The 27,996-nt window shown below is 43.8% G+C and overlaps 1 protein-coding gene across 7 annotated transcripts; it reads right to left on the bottom strand.

The window, feature by feature from the left end:
* Window positions 1-27,995, bottom strand: LOC110505324 (grainyhead-like protein 1 homolog). Of its 7 annotated transcripts, none has more exons than XM_021584497.2 (15): window positions 27,784-27,995; window positions 25,044-25,230; window positions 24,552-24,631; window positions 24,022-24,391; window positions 23,429-23,511; window positions 22,898-23,054; window positions 22,536-22,647; window positions 20,871-20,965; window positions 14,679-14,889; window positions 12,882-13,009; window positions 5,853-5,881; window positions 5,552-5,640; window positions 3,163-3,248; window positions 1,940-2,004; window positions 1-1,752 (listed from the first exon to the last, which is right to left on the bottom strand). In XM_021584497.2, the coding sequence occupies exons 1-15, from the start codon at window positions 27,801-27,803 to the stop codon at window positions 1,638-1,640; spliced, it is 1,827 nt and encodes a 608-aa protein (XP_021440172.1). In that variant the 5' UTR covers window positions 27,804-27,995; the 3' UTR covers window positions 1-1,637. The 7 variants fall into 7 exon arrangements, with proteins under 7 accessions (XP_021440172.1, XP_021440171.1, XP_021440174.1 ...); XM_021584496.2 differs by having other exon boundaries at window positions 5,552-5,643; window positions 27,784-27,994; XM_021584499.2 differs by having other exon boundaries at window positions 24,558-24,631; window positions 27,784-27,993.
* Between the last annotated feature and the right edge of the window lies 1 nt (window position 27,996).

Here is a 27,996-nt window from a genome sequence, read left to right as displayed (position 1 = left end):
ACCAGTACAGCTACCGGAGCTGGTTTTATTGGACACTATATAATATACACCAGAGAATATTCCCCAAATCTGAGAAAAGACATGTCATTTAAAAAACAAAGACGTACAAATATTTCAACCTACCCTTGACATGTACTGTAAATACTATGTTAGAATCATTTCATACAAAAACAAAACGTTATCATTCCTAATATTGTAACATTCCGTTTTGTTACGTACTGTAAAAAAAAAAAAAAGAACCCATTTCCCATTCTCTTAATAAATATATACACATGAAGTACTCTGGTACAAAAGGAGCGTCTACAGTACACAAGGACACACTTTTTTCCGAACATTTTCAAATGTAATGTTATCGCATTATTACTGTGTCTGATGTGTAGATACAGAGACAGTGGCAGAATCTGTCAATCTGAATGCGTTTGACCTTAGCTTTCTGACTTTCTATGCAGTAATAGACATTCTCAACTCTATTTTGTTGCGAGTCTGCAACCTATTCAGGCCATAGCTGAGTGAGTGAATGATTGATACTTTTTCATCTACTTAATAAAAAAAACATGTAATACTTATGAAGAGGCCATATGCTAAAGCGGTATAAGGGAAAATGTGAAAATCCATGTGAAAACCACATGCAGTACATGCTCTTACTCGACACATACAGTAGCAACAAACACAGATCATATCATATTAACTGCCAGACTGAGTGTACGTACATACATACTAAATACTGCCAGGATGTTTAGTATCAATACAGTGAGCCAACCATCCCCTCTATTTACAATACAATTAGTGTTTGCAATCCGTACTTTGTGTGCTAAATATCCTCTTTCAATCAATTAAGCGCCATCTTCAGTGCTATATGGAGTCCCAAGGGGGCAGAGACAATGCAGTCTGAGGCATAAGGATAGCTAGCCTGGTCCCAGTTGTGTTTGTACTGTCTTGCTATGTTTGGCAAGACAATCAACATAGGAATTGGCAAGACAGCACAAACAGATCTCCAACCACTCTACTCTGATGCTAATGTAAAAAGGAGTGCATTATTAGCCTGTTTCTCTTACGTATTCCATGTTCAACACAAAGATACCGAGAGAAAGTTATCTGCATAGCGTGGGGTATTACAGCCACGCAACAAATACTCTGCACATACTGTACTGTAACTTAGATTCTCAAATGGCCTTTACATACACATATATATACATATATTACAAAACAAAGAGCGCTTCTTGTTAAACTCAATTCTTATATACACATTTTTTTTTTGTTGCAAAAGTCTATATCAAGCCATCGACACAATGTCATCAGATAAGAGTTGTGGCTTTGTAACATTACAGATAACAAAAAGAACACCATCTCTCAGACAGGTGGACAGTTAAGCCCTGTCCCAGATCTGTTTCTGCTGTCTCGACAACGGCAATGATCATTGGCATGACTGATAACAACAGATCTGGGACTATGCTAGTGGACTTAAGATATTGCTAATAGTGTCAGAGACATCCTGCTCCCGTTCAGTGACTGGGTTAAGGCCATGTGTAAACCACAAGTCTTTACATTTACAACTTTACAAGCTGCCCTATGTTCACACTCTATGTGGACTGGGCGGTGACAGTGTCAATCACTCCCCACCCCTCCCTTTAGGCCAATCAGATTTCAGTCAGGGTGAGTTTGTACACACCCCCTAGCTCCTCCACAGTGATCTGGAAGGTGTCTTCGTTGGAGTAGTGCTTGATAATGTTGTCATCCATGTTGACTAGAATCCTAACAGAGGGACATATATGGATGTCAGTATCACAGAAAGAGAGAGTCTAGTCAGTCTATTTCTATTTCCAAGGTTATTATGTAATACATAAAAAGCCTGATTCTCCACAAATATTACCTTGACTTGTTGTAGAAGGATCTTAAAAATCATGGTAAATAGACTTAACCATGGACGTGAACCACTTACCCTTTCTTGCATTTCTTGTAGACTTTCCCCACTTTCTGGAGCGGCACATTGTATTTCTCTGATATCTAGAAGAAGCGGAGCAACAGAGACTTGTTACCCAGTCGTCTCTCGTTTGCAAGCAGAGACAATGTACAGTATGTGAGGGTGGTTGAGATGTTTGAAATAGGTTCCAATACTACGTCTGGTGCTTGCGTTGTATTGAAGTGACAACGTTGCATACTGGTTTCTTTATTTTGTATTATTTGTAAGGCAACTCAATGACTTGAGGAGGGGTGGGGTGAGGAGGGGTGGGGGGCATTTTACAATGCCATAAATGTTTTGTTTTCCATCTTCAATGAAAATTTACTCTTTAAACAAATGAAATCAGGTTGAATGACAGAAACACTTAAAACAGAAGCAAAATTCAACCAGGAAAGAGAAGAGACATATGTATGGTATCTTTGCCTCTCTTTGCCCCCCAGCCCAGGCCCGGTCACAACTCCATTGGCCTGTTGTGGACCCATGTCGAGTTCCCCACAGCCCGGTGGCCCCTGCTGAGCGATGTCCCCTATACCTTTTGTCTTAGTGCACTATACCAGACAGACCCCCTAATCAGAACCAAAGACTTGATTATACAGACAGAGACCCCGGCCCTCCTCGAGCAACCTCTCTTTCCGACCCTCAATTTCATCTAGGTTGAGTTGTGTCTCCTCTCTCGCTCTCTCTGAGATGCTGGGTTGAATTAGGATCGTCAAGCTGAGAGAGATAGTGGCCATGGGTAATTGCAGGGTAAACGGGAGAGGAGTTTGTGTGGCAGAATGAGCTGTGACACAAACAGAGCCACCCACACTAGTGTCACTGGAGTGATGCGATGTGACCAGCCTCCCATAACGGACACCATATGGCTGGCTGTCTCCCTGTGTATCCCTCCCTGGCTGTCCCGATGAAACCCCACTAGGGACAGACTAACCCTGTATCTAAGCCACTATCATGGTGGTTCTGTGGGTGTGATGTTTGAGTAAAAGTGATCGGTTTCATAAAATTGAGTGGATTGTGGTTCGGAACCCGCAGTTGTTTGAGGCATGTTTTTTGCACTAGGGTTGTGGGTTTGATTTCTGCAAGGGCCACATACAATGACGATTAACTGCAAGGCACTTAGGGCAAAATTGTCTGCTAAATGACAATATTACTGTGTTATTGCTATAATATTATGACTGCTCTAGTTGCATTGCGTAGAAACTTACAGCTTCCACCAGTCCTTTCAGTGTGGGGTTCTTCAGCATGACAGCGTCAAACACCTCATCGGTATCCTTACGCACGTACAGCAGAACTACGTAGGCGAGAGGGGTACAGTGAGACATATTGATCACACACACACACAAACACATACACACAGAAACACTCAAATGGGGATAGATTTCACAAAACAAAAGTCATAGCAGGACACATCCCCAAATCACACAGCACAATGAACTTGTTGGCAGAGTGAGATGTGTTTTGCTGAAGCTAAGCGGCTTGACTGGTGATGAGGCCCTTTATGTGAGTTTGGACTGAGAGAGTCTCACTATGTCCCTGTCTCAAGTGACTCATACCTCACACAGTGTTCTATCACATCTGAGACATGCGCACAAACACGCACACACGCACACACACGTGCAATGGACGTCACGCTGTTTCTTAGCGAGTCCCGCTTCCTCCTGTTACACACACAGCAGTCTGACCCACAAACCACAATGACTAACTAACAACCACCTGGCCCTGTCGCCCAAGCCCAGGACATTCCAGTCTGGGAAGTGGCCAAACTCAAGTCCCTCTGTTACTCTGGTACCGGGAAGACTAAGTCATTCTCTAGACCAGAGATTTTATCGTCTGTCCAGCCCCTTCCCAGACCTCTGGGTTAGCATTGGCAGGATGCCTAGCCAAACTCAGCCCCAGTCGGTCCGGTCATCCTGAGCCAGGCAGCACACTGCTCAGGGAGGGCTGGAGTGTAACTTCCCACACGTGGAGGACACTCGGGCACTCATCATGCTGCCCACTATCCACCCACATTCACTCCAACATGATACTCAGAATAGATGTGCTCGAAATAGATCTATTGGCTTTAAAGGGAATTTGGCAGCCCTGTTACAAGTGACTATAAAGGGGATTTTGACCAAGGGTGTGTGTGTCTACCAGTTCTCACAGTCTCACGTCAGAATTAGACGTTCAGCCATGTTTCTCAAACGTCAAATTTCAAAGTTGTTCCAAACGTCAAATTTCGAAGTGTTTAAGATTAAGCTTAGGCATCAACTCAGAATTCTTAAGGTTAGGGTTAAGTTTAGGCATTTAACGGCAACTTCTTAAGGTTAGGCATTAACTCTGAATGGTTAAGGTTTAGGATAAGCTTAAAACAAATCTCAAAAACAACTTTTGGAATCCGAGGCAGATGTTTACACCCATCCACCATCCCAGTCCACAACACCTTAGCAAAACCGAAACCTACTTCAAGGTAACAGCGCTTAGAGTTGCCCCTAATTGCCGGTTTCCACGTCATCTCCCGACGTCCTCAGACATGGATAGACGTCAAAAACTGACTTGTATCACGGGTGGCCTGGCCCGTGTGTGTGTTCGGACTTCAACTTTCTGCAATGGTGACTAGGACATCATTCGCTATAGTAAGCTTCCCCTACTACACAAATAAATACTTTTCGATAAAAGTTCCTCAATGCAAACAGTGTGCAAAGAGGCGTGTGCATGCATGCAAGCGTGTCCATGTGCTGATAAAGGCTGAAGAGTGTGTGAATTGTGAGTGAGAGGTGAGAATGAACAGTGAATGAACAGGGTTGTGTCATCGGCGGAGGGGGGGGGGGTGCAGCATGTGTGTTTCAGGGACTGGGTGAAAAGGCATCAGCATGCTTCAGTTCGGCTAGCCGAACGAGTGTGCTCCTGAACTCGCTTAAAAGACCTCCGCTTGAAAAATTTGAAATAAAGCATCAATAGTACCGTTTGTCCACTTTGAGATGCCATAGTTAGTATACACTTCCTCAAAATAGTCTGAATTAAACAAAGATAACTCAAGAAATCTGTCATGCATTTTTACAGAGGAGAGATCTTAGTCACGCAATTTTACATCTACCTAAGATGTTTGGTGCAGTATTTCCCAATGAAAAAATGTGTATGAAAACGAGTCGTGTCTCGTTGAATGACAACAAAGACTTTATTGAAGAATCTCTACTGTTGACCAATCACCGACAAAGAGGCATAGACGTCGGCTCCAAACAGCCAAAAAAAGTCCAAAAAGAACAAAAATGTCACAAAATGTTGTCATAATATATGCATGAACTCTACCGAACTGTTTCGGCTGGGAAGCATGTGAATGCCTTAATGAGTCATGTGTCTCTGTCTATGGGAAGTGATTTTTAGGGAGGGTAGGTGGCCTTCAGGGAGCAAGCCATAACATTCACAACACACACATACAATAACACAATCCTCCCTCAGCATACCTCCCCCTCTCTCTGGTCTCATACCAGGTAGGATGGTAAGCGAGTGTGAAACACCTCATCAGTAGTGCATACACAGTGTATTGGTGGACACACACACACACACACACACGACTCAACTAGAAAACAAACACCCCACATACAGACATCATACCTTTCTTGGGCTCGTCTATTCTGGCCAGCTTATTGGGAGGGGAACCAAACTCATCCTCGTTGGCGTAGGGTAATTTCTTCATGCCCGAGCTGCTACGGACACACACACGACAAGTTGGCTTAGAGGGTTCACACACACACACACACACACACACACACCCACCCCTGTTAAGCCTGTGAGGCACTCTCCCAGAGAAGTAGCAGGAAGGTCCTAAGCCATACAGTCTTTATTTTCTCCAGCCGTTTTCCTTCAATCAAATTACAGACAAACGAGTGTCAAATTAGTGTTTCCAGGAACTCACCTTTCCTCCCCATCTTCTTGTGAGAAGGGCTGCATGGAGAGAAAGAAAAGAGAGGGAGAAAGAGGTATGGGTCAAGGGTGAAAACACATTCCTACATATCAAAAGACGGGATTTTATTTGATATGGACCGCATTGGGAAATAAGTGCAAGACTATAGGTTGAATTGGATTTTGTGGGCAGTGAAAACAATCCTTGGGGAACTCTTCAATCAAATGTAATGACCGTTTTGGATATACTGTACTTACAGTATTTTGAGTCACACTTTTAGGATTTTCTTGTTCAGTTCCTTCACGAAGGCCATTATTGCAGCACAAGAGGAGTGATCTCTGTGAACCTGACATAAACCCGGCAACTTGTGCCATAGTCAATATTAGCTCTGGTCCAGGTTGTTATTGTACACTCCTCTACTGTGGTGTGGAGCAGCGCGCACTAACGACTTGGACCAGAGCTTGGACCAGAGCTAAATCATTCTCAGAGGAAACCCAGTCACCCTGCTAATCAGTAACAGCTAAAAGTGCTGGAGGTTTACTGGGTTGCTAATTTGGATCCAACTGCCAATTGTGCACCAAAATAAAATGTTTTCCCTCCAGGCTGGATCAGAAAAGTAAACAGGAAAGCTTTATTTTCAGCTCAGTCCACTCTGCAGCTCAGTAGCGCCATGTGGCCCAGAAACCAGCGAACTCATTGAGCTGGGTCATGTTCATTAGGCAACAGACAGACTGAAACAGGGAGGAACACTACCAATGAAAAACAGATGTAGTTTTCTGTTGCAATAATGTTTTCAAACCTAATGAACAAGACCCTGGTGCCACTGTAGCCAACAGGGGGCAGTCAAAGTTAACATTCCACAGAGCCATACGGGTTCAGCAAAACAACCGTCTATCCTGATCCTCAATGTTGGCCCCAGACCCAGTTTACAGACATTCTCAGAGCTTTACAATGACTTGGGCCCTGTTATATACTAAAACATCCTTCCTTACCAATTTCCTTGAGATATCAGTGATTTATTGAGGATGAATAAGTGAAAGCAAAAATGTGGCTTTCACCAATTTGGTCTGATTTCTGATGACCTCACAGCAGGAAGGAAGGAAGAATCCATTGACCGTGTTCAAACAGGGCCCTGGAATGTTTTGTCTCAACACACCTAAAAACCATGTTAGATGGACTTATTTTCCCTAAAAATAGAGGCAATATGCTTCACTCTAGGATTCCTGCATCCAACCTGAGGGCCATGTGATGTCACGCTGCAGGGAGCACTGCCAGAGGTGTGCTCTTAGGTAATGATGAGAGACCTGACATACCCTCTGTCTCCTCTCACCTTGGGGTCAAACCAAGTCACAGGTGCAGTCTACTGTAGACATACAAATACCATTGATGTCCCGGGGATCTGCTGTGCATTATGGGGGATAAGGGTGGCATTATTTATTCAAAGAGCACCGGGCATAAAATAATAAATTATGTTGAAAGTATATTTACATTTTTTATAATAATAATTTTAAAAAAGCTATACAGGCATAAGAGTGAATCCAAACATGTGTTGATTCACTGAAGCACCATGTAAGATCTTTAGCACATAAACACACACATCAGCCAATCCCAAGGCTAACTCACCCCTATCAGAACACACTGGAAAGTCCCAGTCTGTATAACCCCTGATCCCATTATATTACAGGACTACAAAGTCCTGGCCAATTGGCAAGTCTATCCTGTCAGTTTTGGTTGCTTTGAGGTCACCTTGCCCTGAGTTGTGGAACTGTTTACCCACCAGGAACTACGTGATGTGACCCACATATTACCTTAAATCTACCAAAACAAACTATGGCAGCATCTGAAACGGCACCCTATAGCCTATATAGTGAACTTATTTTGACCAAATGTAGTGTACTCTATAGGGAATAGATGCACTTCTTTCTACTAAGGCCCATAGGGCTCTGGTCAAAAATAGTGCACCTCATAGGGAATAGGGATCTCATACTGTGTTAACATGGCAGGAGTGACAATGACATTGGCCAGGCCCCAGATTCAAGTACTCTCTTCTCTCTAATAGGCTCTGAAGCATGAACAGCTACTTGTCCATGGTGATCTCATCTACAGCCCTGAGAGAGAAACAAGTCTCACTAACTACCAGGGGTTGGAACTGGTTCAGGGAACAGAACCAAAAACCTGAAAATAACAAACATTTGAGGAACAGAATCAGAACCACAAATGAAAATAATCTATGCTGTTCCGGAACAGAACCGTTATTTTAAAAGCATGGGAACCGGTTAATAACATTATTTTAGGTTCTGGGAATTTTTTTCCAGTCCCACAAAACGCAACAAATCGCCTATGCAAAGCCCTCACTCTGTCACTCAGAAATGTATTTCAGTGTCTGCCTGCTTGCCAGCTGAAAATCTTGTGTGTGTGCCTCTAGTAGCCTACTGACTTTACAAACTTAATTTATAAATTAGGGAGAGATTTTTTTATGAGAGAAAAATGGATTAACCTTTTCAATACTAACTAAGGATACTATAGTTAAAGTTCCACATTGGATGTATTAACTACAAAAAGGTAAGACATATTTTTATTTGAATTCTAGTGCCGCTCTGCACACACAAGCTTGTTAACTAGCTAGCTGGTCCAATGTTAAGTCAACTCTCTGAAGACATTCAAAGTTCCTTCATATTAGCGGTTCCCCCGTAGGTATAATTATTTGGTCCTAATTCAGATAATGCGTGTCATAACAACAAGATGCCCAGCGTTTCAAGCCAAGCCTCCTCCATCCTCTCTCACCTGCAAAATTTCAGTTGCATCTTGCGATCTACACTCGTCTGTCCAATGCATGTAAATAGCTTACCCACTCCATAGCAAGCTGCTCTATCCACACTGATTGGTGAAGTAATTTATTATCGAGCTAAATGTAAACATTATTTGATTTCATTAGGAACAGAAAGAAACATAAACTGCTACTATTTTGGGGTTTATGAACCGGTTCAGAACTTTATTTTGCTGGTCGGAACATAACCAAAAAAAGAATGGTTCTGTTCAGGCGAAACGATTGGGAACATTTTTGGGGTTTTAAACCCTGCTAAGTACCACTCTCTGAGCGGCGAGCTCTAGTGCAATGATCCAGTGTGGTGTCTGGAATGTGTCTTCTGAATGCCACCCTGACCCAATCAGCTGGGGAGGAGTGACCGATAGGAAGCGCACTGGGTATACAGGGTTACAAAACAGTACAGACATTAACACATTCCCCTACAGGGTCACAAAACAGTACAGACATAACACATTCCCCTACAGGGTCACAAAAGTTCATACATGTTCCCGAAATGTTCAAGTTGTCTGGAATTTCAACCAGTATTTCTGGGAAACCTGGGAATTTTGTGAAAGTTTCTGGAATAATGCAACCCTGATCCCCCATAATGCACAGCAGATCCCCAGGACATCAATGGTATTCAGGGCTTGGACTTTTAACAATGCATAGGCAGAACCTCTACACTTTAAAGTAAGAAAGCCTTAGGGGGATATCCAGCCACTAAAGAACACCTGGTATTTAGTGAAGGAATGTCAGAATGAGGGGCTCTTAGAAGTCTGAAGGAAACATTGAGGAGGTGGTTTGGACTCTTTGGTAATCAGGGGCTGGTGGAAGAAGCATTTAAATGCCATTTGATAAGATTTTTAGGATCATTGAATCTGCACCAATTACAGTATATGCAAAATTATTCAGCCCCTTTACTTTCAGTGCAGCAAACTCTCTCCAGAAGTTCAGTGAGGATCTCTGAATGATCCAATGTTGACCTAAATGACTAATGATGATAAATACAATCCACCTGTGTGTTATCAAGTCTCCGTATAAATGCACCTGCACTGTGATAGTCTCAGAGGTCCGTCAAAAGCGCAGAGAGCATCATGAAGAACAAGGAACACACCAGGTAGGTCCGAGATACTGTTGTGAAGAAGTTTAATGCCGGATTTGGATACAAAAAGATTTCCCAAGCTTTAAACATCCCAAGGAGCACTGTGCAAGCGATAATATTGAAATGGAAGGAGTATCAGACCACTGCAAATCTACCAAGACCTGGCCGTCCCTCTAAACTTTCAGCTCATACAAGGAGAAGACTGATCAGAGATGCAGCCAAGAGGCCCATGATCACTCTGGATGAACTGCAGAGATCTACAGCTGAGGTGGGAGACTCTGTCCATAGGACAACAATCAGTCGTATATTGCACAAATCTGGCCTTTATGGAAGAGTGGCAAGAAGAAAGCCATTTCTTAAAGATATCCATAAAAAGTGTCGTTTAAAGTTTGCCACAAGCCACCTGGGAGACACACCAAACATGTGGAAGAAGGTGCTGTGGTCAGATGAAACCAAAATTGAACTTTTTGGCAACAATGCAAAACGTTATGTTTGGCGTAAAAGCAACACAGCTGAACACACCATCCCCACTGTCAAACATGGTGGTGGCAGCATCATGGTTTGGGCCTGCTGATGGAGTCTGCAAAAGACCTGAGACTGGGATGGAGATTTGTCTTCCAACAAGACAATGATCCAAAACATAAAGCAAAATCTACAATGGAATGGTTCAAAAATAAACATATCCAGGTGTTAGAATGGCCAAGTCAAAGTCCAGACCTGAATCCAATTGAGAATCTGTGGAAAGAACTGAAAACTGCTGTTCACAAATGCTCTCCATCCAACCTCACTGAGCTCGAGCTGTTTTGCAAGGAGGAATGGGAAAAATGTCAGTCTCTCGATGTGCAAAACTGATAGACATACCCCAAGCGACTTACAGCTGTAATCGCAGCAAAAGGTGGCGCTACAAAGTATTAACTTAAGGGGGCTGAATAATTTTGCACGCCCAATTTTTCAGTTTTTGATTTGTTAAAAAAGTATGAAATATCCAATAAATGTCAATCCACTTCATGATTGTGTCCCACTTGTTGTTGATTCTTCACAAAAAAATACAGTTTTATATCTTTATATCGTTTGAAGCCTGAAATATGGCAAAAGGTCATAAAGTTCAAGGGGGCCGAATACTTTCGCAAGGCACTGTAGGTACAGTTGAAGTCGGAAGTTAACATACACCTTAGCCAAATACATTTAAACTCAGTTTCACAATTCCTGACATTTAATCAGAGTAAACATTCCCTGACTTAGGTCAGTTAGGATCACCACTTTATTTTAAGAATGTGAAATGTCAGAATAATAGTAGAGAATTATTTCAGCTTAATATCTTTCATCACAGAAGTTTACATACACTCAATTAGTATTTGGTAGCATTGCCTTTAAATTGTTTAACTTGGGTCAAACATTTTGGGAAGCCTTTCACAAGCTTCCCACAATAAGTTGGGTGAATTTTGGCCCATTCCTCCTGACAGAGCTGGTGTAACTGGGTCAGGTTTGTAGGCCTCCTTGCTCGCACACACCTTTTCAGTTATGCCCACAAATTTTCTACAGGATTGAGGTCAGGGCTTTGTGATGGCACCTGCCACAACTTTGGAAGCATGTTTGGGGTCATTGTCCATTTGGAAGACCCATTTGCGACCAAGCTTGAACTTCCTGACTGATGTCTTGAGATGTTGCTGCAATAGATCCACATAATTTTCCTCCCACATGATGCCATCTATTTTGCGAAGTGTACCAGTCCCTCCTGCAGCAAAGCACCCCCACAAGATGCTGCTGCCACCCCTGTGCTTCACGGTTGGGATGGTGTTCTTCAGCTTGCAAGCCTCCCCCTTTCTCCTCCAAACATAATGGTCATTATGGCCAAACAGTTCTATTTTTGTTTCATCAGACCAGAGGACATTTCTCCAAAAGTACGATGTTTGTCCCCATGTGCAGTTGCAAACCATAGTCTGGCTTTTTTTATGGTGGTTTTGGAGCAGTGGCTTCTTCCTTGCTGAGCGGCCTTTCAGGTTATGTGGATATAGGACTTGTTTTATTGTGGATATTGATACCTTTGTACCCGTTTCCTCCAGCATCTTCACAGGGTCCTTTGCTGTTGTTCTGGGATTGATTTGCACCATTCGCATCAAAGTACGTTCATCTCTAGGAAACAGAACGCGTCTCCTTCCTGAGCGGTATGACGGCTGCGTGGGCCCATGGTGTTTAAACTAGCGCACTATTGTTTGTACAGATGAAGGTGGTACCTTCAGGCATTTGGAAATTGCTCCCAAGGATGAACCAGACTTGGAGGTCTCCAATTTTTTGTCTGAGGTCTTGGCTGATGTCTGTTGATTTTCCCATGATGTCAAGCAAAGAGCCACGGAGTTTGAAGGTAGGCCTTGAAATACATCCACAGGTACACCTCCAATTGACTCAAATGATGTCAATTAGCCTATCAGAAGCTTCTAAAGACATAATTTTCTGGAATTTTCCAAGTTGTTTAAAGGCACAGTCAACTTAGTGTATGTAAACTTCTGACCCACTGGAATTGTGATACAGTGAATTATAAGTGAAATATTCTGTCTGTAAACAATTGTTGGAAAAATTACTTGTGTCATGCACAAAGTAGATGTCCTAACCGACTTGCCAAAACTATAGTTTGTTGGCAAGAAATTTGTGGAGTGGTTGAAAAACACATTTTAAATGACTCCAACCTCATGTATGCATGTATGTGTATGTAAAACTTCCAACTTCAACTGTATAACTACGATGTACTCTAATTGCATGGCTGGTGTGGTCCACTTGTGCAGCCTACATATAGCCCCAATGTTAAATGCACAAAGCAATTTTCTGGAATCCGCAAAATAAAAACAAGGGTTGGCGTTAATCACTTTGTCCCAATTAATCTGTTAACAGCCTTATCACCACACCTACAGTATATCAGGAAAACAAAACTGTTTTAATATCAGTTTGAATGTCACAGGTACCATTTCATAATATGATTTGTGTGGTATGCAAACTTTGCATAACCCTGCATTCAGTGACCTGGCCCAGGATGCTGCCTTTTGATACATATCTAGGGTCAGCTTACCCTGCTCAAAACCTTAACCAACAGAAGGTCAAATGCAAGACGGACCATAGATCAGTGTATAGGGGTACTCACATGGCGCTGGACATTGGAGAAGTGGACATCAGGGATGAAGAGAACCGGCTGAGTCTCAAAGTCAGTCATCATCTTGAAGGATGTGACATCATTACGCTTCTGAAGGATAGGGACTTTGACGTCACCATCTGTGTGGGGGGGGGGGGGGGGGTCGAAAATGACAAATGAGACTTGTTGCAAGAATAGATCATAAACTCAGCATAAAAAGAAACATCCTCTCACTGTCAACCGCGTTTATTTTCAGCAAACTTTAACATGTGTAAATATTTGTATGAACATAACGAGGTTCAACAACTGAGACAATATCTGAACAAGTTCCACAGACATGTGACTAACAGAAATGGAATGTGTCCCTGAACAAAGGGGTGTGTCAAAAACCAAAAGTAACAGTCAGTATCTGGTGTGGCCACCAGCTGCATTAAGTACTGCAGATTTGCCAGTTCTTGCTGTGAGATGTTACCCCACTCTTTCACCAAGGCACCTGCAAGTTCACGGGGGGGGGTCCCAGACGTGCTCAGAAGGATTGAGATCCGGGGTCTTCGCTGGCCTTGGCAGAACAGTGACATTCCTGTCTTGCAGGAAATCACACATAGAACAAGCAGTATGGTTGGTGGCATTGTCATGCTGGAGGGTCATGTCAGGATGAGCCTGCAGAAAGGGTACCACATGAGGGAGGAGGATGTCTTCCCTGTAACGCACAGCGTTGAGATTGCCTGCAAAGACAACAAGCTCAGTACGTTGATGCTGTGACACACCGCCCCGGACCATGTAGGACTGTCCACCTCCAAATCGATCCCGCTCCAGAATATAGGCCTCGGTGTAACACTCATTCCTTTGACAATAAACATGAATCAGACCATCACCCCTGGTGAGACCAAACCACGACTCGTCAGTGAAGAGCACTTTTTGCCAGTCCTGTCTGGTCCAGAGACGGTGGGTTTGTGCCCATAGTGACGTTGTTGCCGGTGATGTCTGGTGAGGACCTTCCTTACAACAGGCCTACAAGCCCTCAGTCCAGCCTCTCTCAGCCTATTGCGGACAGTCTGAGCACTGATGGAGGGATTGTGCGTTCCTGGTGTAACTCGGCAGTTGTTGTTGCCATCCTGTACCTGTCCCGCAGGTGTGATGTTTGGATGTACCGATCTGTGCAGGTGTTGTTACAAGTGGTCTGCCACTGCGAGGACGGTCAACTGTCCGTCCTGTCTCCTTGTAGCGCTGTCTTAGGCGTCTCACAGTACGGACATTGCAATTTATTGCCCTGGCCACATCTGCAGTCCTCATGCCTCCCTGCAGCATGCCTAAAGCACGTTCATGCAGATGAGCAGGGATCCTGAGCATCTTTCTTTTGGTGTTTTTCAGAGTCAGTAGAAAGGCCTCTTTAGTGTCCTAAGTTTTCATAACTGTGACCTTAATTGCCTACCGTCTGTAAGCTGTTAGTGTCTTAACGACCGTTCCACAGGTGCATGTCCATTCATTGTTTATGGTTCATTGAACAAATATGGGAAACAGTGTTTAAACCCTTTACAATGAATATCTGTGAAGTTATTTGGATTTTTAAGAATTATCTTTGAAAGACAGGGTCCTGAAAAAGGGACATTTTTTTTGTTGTTGCTGCTGAGTTTATAACACTGAACAAAAATAAACGTAACATGTAAACGGTTGGTCCCATGTAAAATTTTCCATATGCACGAAAAGCTGATGCGTGTGCGTGTGTGTGTGTGTGTGTGTGCCTACGTGAGTCTATGCTCAGTGGGCACTCACATGCTCCCATACTGGCGCCGAGGTCAGTGCACTTGCCCTTCCTACGAGACTGTTTCCTCTCCTCGTCTCGGATCTTCCTCTCAGCTCCCTTGTCACAGAACACCTTGATCTGGCAGAAGGCTCTGTGGATTGGCTTGTTACTGCGGTTGTTGTAGCTATAGGTGTCTATCTGCAGGTTCAGGGGAAGGCCCTTCACCCCCTTCTGGGAGGAGAAGTCTGTGCTGAGGCAGTTGACCGAGATGAAGATCTGAGGAAGAAGATTAAGGATGTTGTTTTTAAGTGGTCATTTTAGTTGTTGGGTAATTCAGGTAATTCGGGGGGGGGGGGGGGTAACATTGCCTCACTATGTTAAACACCATAGTGATTGTGCACAATGCATGGTACAGTATCTGACACTTTTATACCCTGTTCATTCGGTATAAAACCTGACTGATGTTCCATGCACAGTAAATGAGGTCATATTTATTCAAGAGCATTCCCACTGGTTCCACTCCCATTGAATTCTAAGGAGCACAGGATCTGCTTTGTCCGGTTCCTTGTTTATGTACGCGCCGTCTTCACTGAACTAGTGAGTGAACTAGTGTGCGTCTCCCTCGTTTGGCAGACCGTGGTAATTACACGTCGACTCAGTTCTACTGACAACCACTAATACAAGGCTTTGCTGAAAGCAATTTCAATACGTGGCTTTCTTTAGAATGTACTGTTTCGATATGCTTACTTAATGTTCTAACCACTACACTGAGACATTATCTTAAAAGTTTGCACAGATATCATGTAGTCACAACTGTTAATTTCTATAATGACATAGTAACTACATTTTGTAGTTCATTTTAAGCCGAATTTGACTTGTTTTCTTATATATGATGCTTGGTTAACCAATGTAGTAAGTCATTATTTGACTTCATATAAAGTAATGTCTGTCGCAACATAGTCTCATGAGCGACATGTTCCATGTCAACGTTTTTGCTATTACTCAATCTCCAGTAAAGATGATCTCATCATACAATGAGCTATTCTCATGATCCTAGGAGTATGTCCTATCAAGAAACTCAAAAAGTGTGAACATTTGGGAAAGGCTGCTCCTACTTCTGTTTCACTTCCGTCTTCAGAGTAAACGGTGTGCGAGCCTACGTTTCAAATCACCAGAGGGCAAAGCGAGAGAAGGTAAAGCGTCTCACACACACGCGCGAGCGCGCACGTACGTACGTACACAAACGCAGTGACTCAGTGTCCCATCAGTCTTACACATCATCCTTAGTGCGAAACCTTACACCTGGCTCATCAGTGGTTCTTACAAAACAGGCAGTGTGGTGCGTACACAAAGGTGATTGTACACAGTACAAACAGGTGATTACACAGTACACACACAAGGATGAACATCCTCTATCCTATGGACACAGGCCTCGGGTCACGAGATGAGAAGACCCACATCCTGGTTATGCGTGTGTGTGTGTGTCTGTGTGTCTCCCTCAGGGGATCGAGGGGATAGATGAACTGTCGTGTCTGCCCGTCTATTTGTTGGCCTAATTCTGTTAGCATCCCAGTCTAACGGTCAACAGTAGCAGTGTCATAGCACCACACGAACACAAAGCGCCAGCTAAAACCTCCGGGAGGTTGACAGTTGACGCCATCCCTCACAACCAAACAAACTGGTCAGGGACAGTGAAATACTGCTCTTGCCTCGAACCCGGTCGGACAGGATTCCATCGCTAGCTGTCAAATCCAGTTTTCTGCCCCCCTACCGTGTTTCCTCATTCCAACTCCCATTGTTAGGCTCGGCTTAGCCCCTAAGGCCTCCCTTGTATGCGCATCACTTCAGCTCAACAATGGGGATGACAGGTAAAACGAGTCAAGAATGTGGCCTCAACGGCAGACAAACACCTACCTCTGCAGCTATAGACTACCTCCGACCTGTGTCTATGGTCTCGATGCAACCGAAGCACCCAGCACACAGGAAAAACTCCCTTAGGAACAATAAACGTATTTATTCTTCGATCAAAACTCGAGGGACCACTTCCATAATGGGCATTTAGAAGAAAATAAAAAAGAACAAAGCATGTGACTATATCTTTTTGACAAATTGATCACCTGACACCTTTGATGGCCAAGACACATCCTTACCTTTAGATCAAGGAAACATAGTCTATTTTTGGAAGAGTCTTCTGCCGCTGTCACAAAGAATGTTTATGGTTTATTAAGGAAGTAGTGATCAGGTTTACACCTAATCCTTCAAAAACACTTCTCATCATTGTCTAGGACAAAGATCTGTCCTCACATTCCCCATAATCCCTAGCAGCGTCCTCAGAGCATGCGCAGAACAGCTGGCTGGAGTGTTAACGAACATATTCAATCTCTCCCTATCCCAGCCTGCTCTCCCTACTTGCTTCAAGATGTCCACCATTGCTCCTGTACCCAACAAAGCGAAGGTAACTGAACTAAATGACTATCGCCCCGTAGCACTCACTTCCGTCATCATGAAGTGCTTTGAGAGGCTAGTTAAGGATCTTAGACCCACTGCAATTTGTCACAATGCCCCAATAGATCCACAGATTTTGCCATTTTCCATCGCACTGCACACTGCCCTATCCCATCTGGACAAGAGGAATACCTATGTAAGAATGCTGTTCATTGACTACAGCTCAGCCTTCAACCCCATAGTACTCACCAAGCTCATCATTAAACTCGACGCCCTGGGTTTGAACCCCACCCTGTGCAACTGGGTCTTGGACTTCCCGACGGGCCGCCCCCCAGGTGGTGAAGGTAGGCAACAACACCTCCACTACAGGGGCCCCACAAGGGTGCGTGCGCAGCTCCCACCTGTACTCCCTGTTCACCCATGACACACCCCCAACTCGGTCATCAAGTTCGCAGACTACACAACAGTGGTAGGCCTGATTACCTACAACGACAATATAGCCCTGGTGGAGTGGTGCCAGATAAATAACCTCTCCCTCAACGTCAACAAAATGAAGGAGCTGATCGTAGACTTCAGGAGACAGCAAAGGGAGCACGCCCCTGTCCACATTGACGGGGCCGCCGTGGAGAAGATGGAACGCTTCAAGTTCCTCAGCGTACACATCACTGACAATCTGAAATGGCCCACCCACACAGTGTGGTGAAGGCGCAACAGTGCCTCTTCAACCACAGGAGGCGGTTGAAAAACATTAGGCTTGGCCCCTAAGACCCTCACAAACCTTGACAGATACACCATTGAGAGCATCCTGTTGGGCTGTGTCACCGCCTGGTACAGCAACAGCACCGTCCGCAAGGCTCTCCAGAGGGTGGTGCGGTCTGCCCAGCGCTTCACCAGGGGCACACTGCCTGCCCTCCAGGACATCTATAGCACCCGTTGGTACAGGAAGGCCAAGAAGATCATTAAGGACCTCAACCACCCGAGCCACAGCCTGTTCACCCCGCTATCATCCAGAAGGTGAGGTCAGTACAGGTGCATCAAAGTTGGGGCAAAGAGATACAATCTGTTTTTCAATCTCAAGGACATCAGACTGTTAAGCCATCACTAGCCGGCCTCCACCCTGCCCAGAACTTAGTCACTGTCAGTAGCCGGCTACCACCCAGTTACTCAACCCTGCCCCTTAGAGGCTGCTACCCTATGTACATAGATAAGGAAGACTGGTCACTTAAATAATGTTTACATACTGTTTTACCCATTTTATATGTATATACTGCATTCTAGTCAAGGCCATCCTATATAACTATCGCTGTACATATACTATTCTATGTATCCTTCAGATATACTACATATTTTATCCATATACTGTCCACAATGTCCATACATACACACACCGTTCAAAAGTTTGAGTCACTGAGAAATGTCCTTGTTTTCTATTAAAACATACATGAAATAATTTGCAAAATGAATAAGAAATATAGTCAAGACGTTGACAAGGTTATAAATAATGATTTTTAATTGAAATAATAATTGTGTCCTTCAAACTTTGCTTTCGTCAAAGAATCCTCCATTTGCAGCAATTACAGCATTGCAGACCTTTGGCATTCTAGTTGTTAATTTGTTGAGGAAATCTGAAGAGATTTCACTCCATGCTTCCTGAAGCACCTCCCACAAATTGGATTGGCTTGATGTGTACTTCTTACGTACCATACGGTCAAGCTGCTCCCACGACAGCTCAATAGGGTTGAGATCCGGTGACTGTGCTGGCCACTCCATTATAGACCGAATACCAGCTGACTGCTTCTTCCCTAAATAGTTCTTGCATAATTTGGAGCTGTGCTTTGGGTCACTGTCCTGTTGTAGGAGGAAATTGGCACCAATTAAGCGCCGTCCACAGGTTATGGCATGGTGTTGCAAAATGGAGTGATAGCCTTCCTTCTTTAAGATCCATTTTACCCTGTACAAATCTCCCACTTTACCACCACCAAAGCACCCCCAGATCATCACATTGTCTCCACCATGGTTGACAGATGGCGCCAAGCACTCCTCCAGCATCGTTACATTTTTTCTGCGTCTCACGATTGTTCTTCTTTGTGATCCGAACACCTCAAACTTAAATTTGTCTGTGCATAACACTTTTTTCCAATCTTCCTCTGACCAGTGTCTGTTCTTTTGCCCATCTTAATCTTTTATTTTTATTGGCCAGTCTGAGATATGGCTTTTTCTTTGCAACTCTGCCTAGAAGGCCAGCATCCCGGAGTGCTGAAAATTACATCATGTCTTTAGAAGCTTCTGATAGGCTAATTGACATCATTTGAGTCAATTGGAGGTGTACCTGTGGATGTATTTCAAGGCCTACCTTCATACCTTCAAACTCAGTGCCTCTTTGCTTGACATCATGGGAAAATCAAAAGAAATCAGCCAAGACCTCAGAAAAAAAATTGTAGACCTCAAGTCTGGTTCATCCTTTGGAGGAATTTCCAAACGCCTGAAGGTACCACATTCATCTATACAAACAATAGTACGCAAGTATAAACACCATGGGACCACGCAGCCGTCATACCGCTCAGGAAGGAGATGAGTTCTGTCTCCTAGAGATGAATGTACTTTGGTGTGAAAAATGCAAATCAATCTCAGAACAACAGTAAAGGACATTGTGAAGATGCTGGAGGAAACAGGTACAAATATCTATATCTACAGTAAAACGAGTCCTATATCGACATAACCTGAAAGGTCGCTCAGCAAGGAAGAAGCCACTACTCCAAAACCGCCATAAAAAAGCCAGACTATGGTTTGCAACTGCACATGGGGACAAGGATCGTACTTTTTTGAGAAATGTCAACTGGTCTGATGAAACAAAAATAGAACTGTTTGGCCATAATGACCATCATTATGTTTGGAGGAAAAAGGGGGAGGCTTGCAAGCCGAAGAACACCATCCCAACTGTGAAGCACGGGGGTGGCAGCATCATCTTGTTGGGGTGCTTTGCTGCTGGAGGGACTGGTGCACTTCACAAAATAGATGGCATCATGAGGACGGGAAATTATGTGGATATATTGAAGCAACATCTCAAGACATCAGTCAGGAAGTTCAAGCTTGGTCGCAAATAGGTCTTACAAATGGACAATGACCCCAAGCATACTTCCAAAGTTGTGGCAACATGGCTTAAGGTCAACAAAGTCAAGGTATTGGAGTGGCCATCACAAAGCCCTGACCTCAATCCCATAGAAAATGTGTGTGCGAGCAAGGAGGCCTACAAACCTGACTCAGTTACACCAGCTATGTCAGGAGGAATGGGCCAAAATTCACCCAATTTATTGTGGGAAGCTTGTGGAAGGCTTCCCAAAATGTTTGACCCAAGGTAAACAATTTAAAGGCAATGCTACCAAATACTAATTGAGTGTATGTAAACTTCTGACCCACTGGGAATGTGATTAAAGAAATAAAAGCTGAAATAAATAATTCTCTCTACTATTATTCTGACATATAAACATTCTTAGAATAAAGTGGTGATCCTAACTGACCTAAAACAGGGAAATCTTACTAGGATTAAATCTAGGATTAATCCGGACTCTGACATTGATGGTCCTAATATTTCTATATTTCTCAATTCCATTCTTTTACTTTTAGATGTGTGTATTGTTAGATATTACTGCACTGTTGGCGCTAGGAACACAAGCATTTCGCTACACCCGCAATAGCATCTGCTAAATATGTGTATGCGACCAATAAAATTTGATTGGATGTGTTCTAAGGAAAATCAAGTTGCCCTACAACTTTCTCTCCAACTCCCTTTTTCCTCGCATTTCCTGTCTCACCTTAGCCTCCTCGTTGATGTCCCAGGTGAAGGAGATGGCATTGTAGGAGATCTCCTCAATGTTGCTGATGGTGTTGAAGCTCTCCTTGTAGTCAGCTGGGAAGCACAGGACACATAATGGACTGTACTGTTAGCATTGACATTAGACTTTTGATGAAAAAGGGCTGTGGTGATGGCTAAGTTATGAAACTAAGTTGGCTAAGTGGATGTATGGAGAGGCGGAAGGAGACGTCTGATATTTTATTGGAGGAAGGATGGCAATGTTTTAAGGATATGGTTGATTTCATTGTCTTAGGAGAGTTGCATAAGAGTGAAGTGCAGGTCAGTAGCTTGTTTTAGACACAACTACTGAAAATGTGCTCCCGCCCTGGTGAAGACCCATCCCACAACTTAGCTGTTTGATAAACAAACAAGCTTTTTGTCCTCAAAAAGGTGTGGATTTTAAAAAAAGCTCCAACTGTGGCATTGGACTTCTTGTCTCGCATTATCGTACTTCTAAGTCTCTCAGAAATGTTTGCCAAATTAACACAATCAATTGGGAAATCTAGGTGCTTGGTACTCCAACTTTACATTCTGACCAATCCCAACCAACTTCCTAACTAGGATTCACCAATACACTTTCACACCTTGGCCTATAGCCCTATACTACAAACCACACTATTTTAAGTAGGGTTCCTCTACGCTTCTGACTGACTACTTTAATCCAAAGCAAGCAGAGTACCAACAGTTACCTTTCGCCCACAGTCCTTCCATCAAAGTCAGACTGCAAGTGAAACAATGCACTTTCCTCTGTCAAGCAGAACAAACCTATATTTTTACAGTGTGTGCATGCAGAGTAAGATTGATCAGTCTACCTCCAGAGAATTAAGTTGGTGTATTGTCCTGACAGGGAGCCACCATGGGTCCCAGTTTACACAGGTATCATTAACAAACAGGGCAACTGGCCTTGTCCCATTTCCACCCACACTCTCATCCAATCAGGTGTACTGTTCTAAAGAGGTTTGTTAAGATTCAACCAATGAGAACATGGCCTGTATTCATAAAGAGTCTCTGAATATTATTCATGAATAAGATGAAGATTATATGGAGTAGGGAGGACCTGATCCTAGATCAGAACTCCTACTCGGAGACACTTTTTGAATACAGGCTCAGTTTATCCTCATTGGGTGGATCTGTCTGTCTGGCTCCTTGGCTAGCTGGCTGCCTCTCCTTGAGCTGAGACAGAGACAGCATGTGACAGGAGGGAGGAAATGGAGGGTGAGGGTTGCACAACAAGTCAGGCAACAACAGTGAATCACACCAGTGGCAGTGCAGGACGGTATGGTAAGAGTGTTAGGTAGATATGATCAAATGCATTCATTACCATTCAGGCAGTACTTCTGGAGACTTTGTGACATAAGAAACTACGGCCTGATTTAATAAGCATTTGTAATGCGAATTTTGCACCTGTTATTTCCCCGTGGTAATAAAAATCAGGTTCATGAACACCCTTTAAGGGTAAAGCAATTCATGTTTTGGCCAGTTTTTTGCTTTTCTTTGAAAACTTGTCGTAACTTGTGCTTCGCACCGTAAATCTGGCCTTGAATGTATTCGTTAGGCCTTTAAACTCCCCTTTAAGAGTTCTTGTGGAGATTTGTGCGATGTAGACTACAGTATGGGCTCTCACCAATATCAAGACACCTCTGCTTGGCTGTGTGCTGTCTGGAGTGCCAGTACTTCCAGTGCTTCAGCTGGTCGTCTCTGCACTTCTCTTCCCCGAACACCACCATCACCACACTCTAAAATGGAGCACACAATCACAGAGCCATCAAACATGTTATCTCAGACACATTCGATTTAACGAGATCCGACCTGTTAGTAGCTAAAAGCTACCATTAGCATAATAGCTATCAACGAGCCTAAGATTTCTCTGTTTGTTCCGTCTAACTTTTCACCAGAGGTATCTTTTAAAACGAGAGACCTACTCATATCATGTATTGGTACTTGAACGATGAGGCTAGACGAGCTAGCTTGGTGGTGTGGTCTTACCCTGACTTTGCTGATGGGGTGGTGGAGCAGCTTGCTGTTGTCTATCTCCTTGAGGCTGATGGGGTAGAACTGGCCCTTGTTCAGGTACGTCATGGTGCCGTCACCGGTCTTCTGACGCAGCGACTTGGAAGCCTCCACGGTGTACTCAAAATTATTCCTAATAGAAAAATAAGTATTGGTTACAATAGTGCATTTGTATTTTCCTTTAGGGAAAAGAGTAGCCTGAAATCCAGACCTGTTTTGTGTTGACATTCCACTACTTGTACTCTGTCATATGTTTGGCACAAAACAGGTCTGGATTTCAGGCTAGGGAAAGGGAAGGCCTACACATTTAGGCCACACTCATCAAGCCCTTCCCATTGACCAAATCCTCATAGTGTCACAGAGGCCCTTGTTAACATTGGGTTTGGCATTGTGCCTTTTACACTGAGGGGAATCTGGTGACTCCCAGGTAACTGTAGTGAATGAGGCTATTCTCGGGAGTCTTCTATCAGGGCCTAAATGGCGACGGCCGGCGGCCAGCGGGCTTACCCCGGCACGGTGTCAAAAGCACTGTATTCCTCCGGCGCGATGGAGGCCAGGCGTAACTGGAGATCCCCTGGGAAGGAGAACACCTGCGGAACACAAAGAGGAGAGAGGGAGAGGGGCTGGATTTAGACAAGCATCCACGACGCGGCTGTAGCTAGTGCTTTCAGGGGTTAAAGGGAGTCTAGGGAGCTCTCTCTCTCTCCCTCTCGGCTTGCCCTCTTCCCTTCCAATCCCTCCCTCCCCTGTGTGAAGGGGTTTGTGTTGGGTTATCCCTTTCCAAGGTAATCCCCCTCCAGGTTAAATAGAGAAAGAGCGAGAGGAGAGAAGAGAGAAAGGGCTTGGGCTATTGTAGGAGGGAAATAGTACAGCACTTTATTGTGTGGGCGAGACAATGGCATAATAACATGCTGGTCTGCTATTTTGGCATGTTCAAATAAAACAGGGAGGGCTGAGACCCACCGTTGTAGGCTCCAGAGGCTCAGGGAAAAAGGGTAATGTCTGGTGGGAGAGAGAGATATCTGAAAGTGGGGGAAGGGTGGGGGGTTTAGATTAGAGAAGAGGCTATTGGATTCTTGCTGTTGTGTATGTGTACACACCTCTTGGGAACTGTCCTTATAGTTCTCTGGGAAGGTGGAGTCGGGGGTGCGGGTCTGGGTGCTGGGGCTGAACTGGCTGTGGGTGAGCTGCCGGGCGAACTCCACCGTGTGGCTGTCGGACTCAGAGCAGTGGTTGGGGACTGTGACAGAGAAGCCATTGGAGGAGCCCTCCATCTTGATGTTGGGGTAGTTGGGGACGGCGGCGATGGAGACGGTGACAGTGGTGTCCGGGGAGGGGAAAGGGACTCCCCTCTTGTTGTCCTGGCCATGCAGCTGGTTGGGCAGGAGAATGTTAAAGGGGCCCTTCAAAACCTGGATCCTGCTCTCCGCTGACACCATTGAAGCCTCTTGCAGGGGGGCCATCAAATGCCTGAGCAAGAACAATTAAAACTAACAATTAAAAAAACAGGGCAGGTAAAATGTCAGTGGTTTAATTTAATATGAAATAAGGACCATAGACAGTGTGGTGTAGGTATCACACACACACACACACACACAATTCTGGTTTGTAAAAGGGATGTTATACCTACATGTACCTTTTGTTGGGATCTACATCAGAGCCCAGGGACTCTGTCTTGGTCTGAGATATTGTTCTCTTCTCCCGGGGAACCTGCATGGGAAGGTAAACACAGCCGCTGTGTGAGTCTGACCACATCCAAAAGCACCAGCTCTGTCTACATGGAAAACTAAATGACAATCAGTCTGTGCTGTGGCTGCTTCACAAATGAAGTCTGTAAGACACAGGTCTTAAGTAAAGCTACTTCAGTCGTTTAGTTTATAGACCGTACTAGTGGATATGGGTTTAAAAAACATTCATAAACACATTGGTTTGAATTGTGTGATTGTCATTTTGATGCTTGCCAAGTAGGGTGCTTATTGGTGGCTGTGCTGCTTTTAACAATCAATTGATAATAAGCAATTACAGTGCAGCCATAACTTTACAGGAGTGTCACGACACCTGTGTGGGAGCACAGTGCCTGTGCCGGTAATAACCAGCATTGGTTCGGTCACATCGATGTTACCTTGTAGTAGTCGTAGAGCAGGCCCAGGGCTGCGGCGCTGTCTTCGTCCCCGTTGATGCTCATCATGGCCTTGGTGGCGGCCGTCAGGGGGTTCTCCAGGAACGACTTCCACGCCTCGTCCTCGTTGGTGAATGGCCGACGCTGACCATAGCTGGGCTCATTCTGCAGCACCAGGACTGCTCTCTTACTGGGGGGGGGGGGGGGGGGGGGGGAGTGCCGTCACAATGTAATGGGAGAAACTCATGTGCTTACATACTGCACACATCAAAACCAGGAGCTGCATGATAATCGTAATAAAAAGCTACATGTTAAAGATGGACTGAGTTGTAAATATGTAGTCAACAGGGCCCTGTTTTTCTACCTGGTCCTTTCAAAATCAGACATACGCCAGACTAACAGCACATAAATCAACAGACAGTCAGAGCAACAATCAATGCCTTGTTCACAACCGACTAACAGGTTGGAGAGATCAACAGTGTCACACTTTTATCTTCCAGACCTGTTGTACAAGCAAGACGATTGCGCAACAAATCTCAGCAACTTGTGAGATGATGGTGTCTCTCGGAGAACAGAACCTCTACTGGCTCTTCCAGTGTGACAGCTCATGATGATCAACAGTTTCCTATTTGTTATCAGTCTGCCGTTAAGTGTTTCCTATTGTTTACCTGTCTGTTATCTACACAGAAGGATCTAATGCAACATTCCAGGGTTTACCAGACTGGGTTGTTGTTTCATTTTTAGAGAACCTGTTTGAGAACATTTATCGCTGTCGTCGTCGTCGTCATCATCATCATCACCATCACGCCAAGCTTAACTGAATACTCTCCCATAAAAAGCTAATTACACATCCTTTAAATCAGACAGAACAAGACACCTTCTTCTGGCTTTTAGTGAAGGGGCTAGTTGGATATGGGGTGGGGGGGGGGGGGGGGTATAAGATTAAGAAATCAATACAAATCTTATTCTTCTAGGACTTGATGAGGCACCTTTTAGGACCACACCATTGTATTATCAGAAGCAATGCAGGCTTTCTGTCAATTGCGGGTGAAGGCCAAACTTGGAATAGTGCAGTATGTGTTATATGGCATGGTCACACAATTATTCAGTAGTTTTATTTTTAGCCGCATTATTTTACAGTCACAAACAGAACCCTAGATCTTTCAAGTGGGATGTGGGAACAACATTGAAAGTGCAAACAATGACGACTTCAGACCTAAAGGCTACACTAGGCATATTTCTTTCTTTCAATAAATATCTACAAACAAAAGGTCTCCTATGATCCTAGAAAATAAAGGGTAGTGTGAGATAAGACACCTATAGCTTTTCTATCTTCAATTCACATGAACGCTTCTCCAGAGTGGCACACATTGAATTTACGGATTCATTTCCTTTTGCTTCTAAACTATAGTTGCTACAGCAAATTATTTTATTCTGGCTGGTTAATGTCAATGTATTATTAATAATCCAATATCTTATAGTTTCATTCACGAACTGTTTCCCGGGTAAAATTGAGGCGTTAGTGATTTGCAAACCGATAGATTCGCTATTAACTGGCAATATAATTGATAGGATACGCAATAACGTTACATTGTTAAAACAAAGGAGCATGAGCGATTTTATACTTGGATAAAAAAAATAATTGAATTGGACACTGGATAAATAGCGTAGTCTACATTGCTTTTCCAGAAAGGTTGAAGAGGAACCCCAATTGCCTCTCACACCGTATTTGGCTGTCCCAGGAAATAAACTGGCCTAAATTACACATTTTAAAATGTGGAATTACATTAAAAATATATTTATAGGCACCCCCCCTTTCAACAATGGCCTGTTTGTGAATAATCTAAATCCCTTCTTTTTACAAAAAATATACATTCACCATCTCAATCAACTAAATAATTCTGTCAGAAGAAATGATTCGTCCAGTGACTATGTTTGTCTGCAATACAGCGGAGAGAAAGCTTGCTTACATTGTTCCTTTGACTATGGTGGCCAACGCCTAACAGGTGTACGATTTCACTGGAGTCAGTCTCATTGTCCTCAGACAAAATACATCCACATGACCACTTTTGAGCAAAGATTAAAACATTTTTTTAAATTATACAAATAATTATTCATATTGTTTTGGATTAAAATGCAATTTCTGATTAGAAATGCCATTACAAGCATGGATATAATCACAGTGCATTTCAAACCTAAAATAAATAGGAAAATATATGCATAATACTTCAATAAAGTAGCCTAAAACAATAGGTAAAACGTATGCCTCGCTAAGGTAAAGCCAAATCAAACACCTCCAGGGGTATTAAGGCGAATTTCTTCCAATCCAATTCTAACCACATAATCAAATAATGAACCGCACATCAATAACACACACGGAACGGCAGAAGGTTGCTCGGAACAGGCGCCTGATCTAGCACGACAGGTGGAGAGATACAGTACACCTGTGCCGTACAGGCTGGAACACAACAAGTGAAACTGCTTGTAAGCTCTCAATGGCGCTCTCACGGATCCCAAGCACGATAAATACAGATATTGAATCATACTCGTTTTGGCAGACAGGCAAAAAGTACACTTTCCCACAGTCCAGGGAACTCTTATTAGAATCGACCTGCACCAGGTAAACCCCCCCTCAAAAACAGTCAAATATCGACGGGTCATTATTGCACCAGAGTAGAGAATGCTGTATGAGTTCAACACGTTGGTTCCGCTGGACTTCCAGTCGTGATTGAAAAACACTTACTTGTCATGCTCCTGTGACATCGCGGTTGGTGGAACTGGACTTTCTAGTTAGTACTGTAAATCCGATCCGTCTTCTTTCCCCAGAAAAACTAAATTACGACTTGAGATGAGGGCCACAGTAAAAGTGTCCTGAACGGGTTTTGTCGGCTTTTCTCGCTTTTGGGGTATAGTGTGAGAATATGAGGCCGGTTTTACCTGTGACAGGGCATCGGAT

The sequence above is a fragment of the Oncorhynchus mykiss genome, chromosome 25, assembly GCF_013265735.2.
Source record: "Oncorhynchus mykiss isolate Arlee chromosome 25, USDA_OmykA_1.1, whole genome shotgun sequence".
Lineage (NCBI taxonomy): Eukaryota > Metazoa > Chordata > Actinopteri > Salmoniformes > Salmonidae > Oncorhynchus > Oncorhynchus mykiss.
This window is presented reverse-complemented; position numbering and strand designations above follow the sequence as displayed.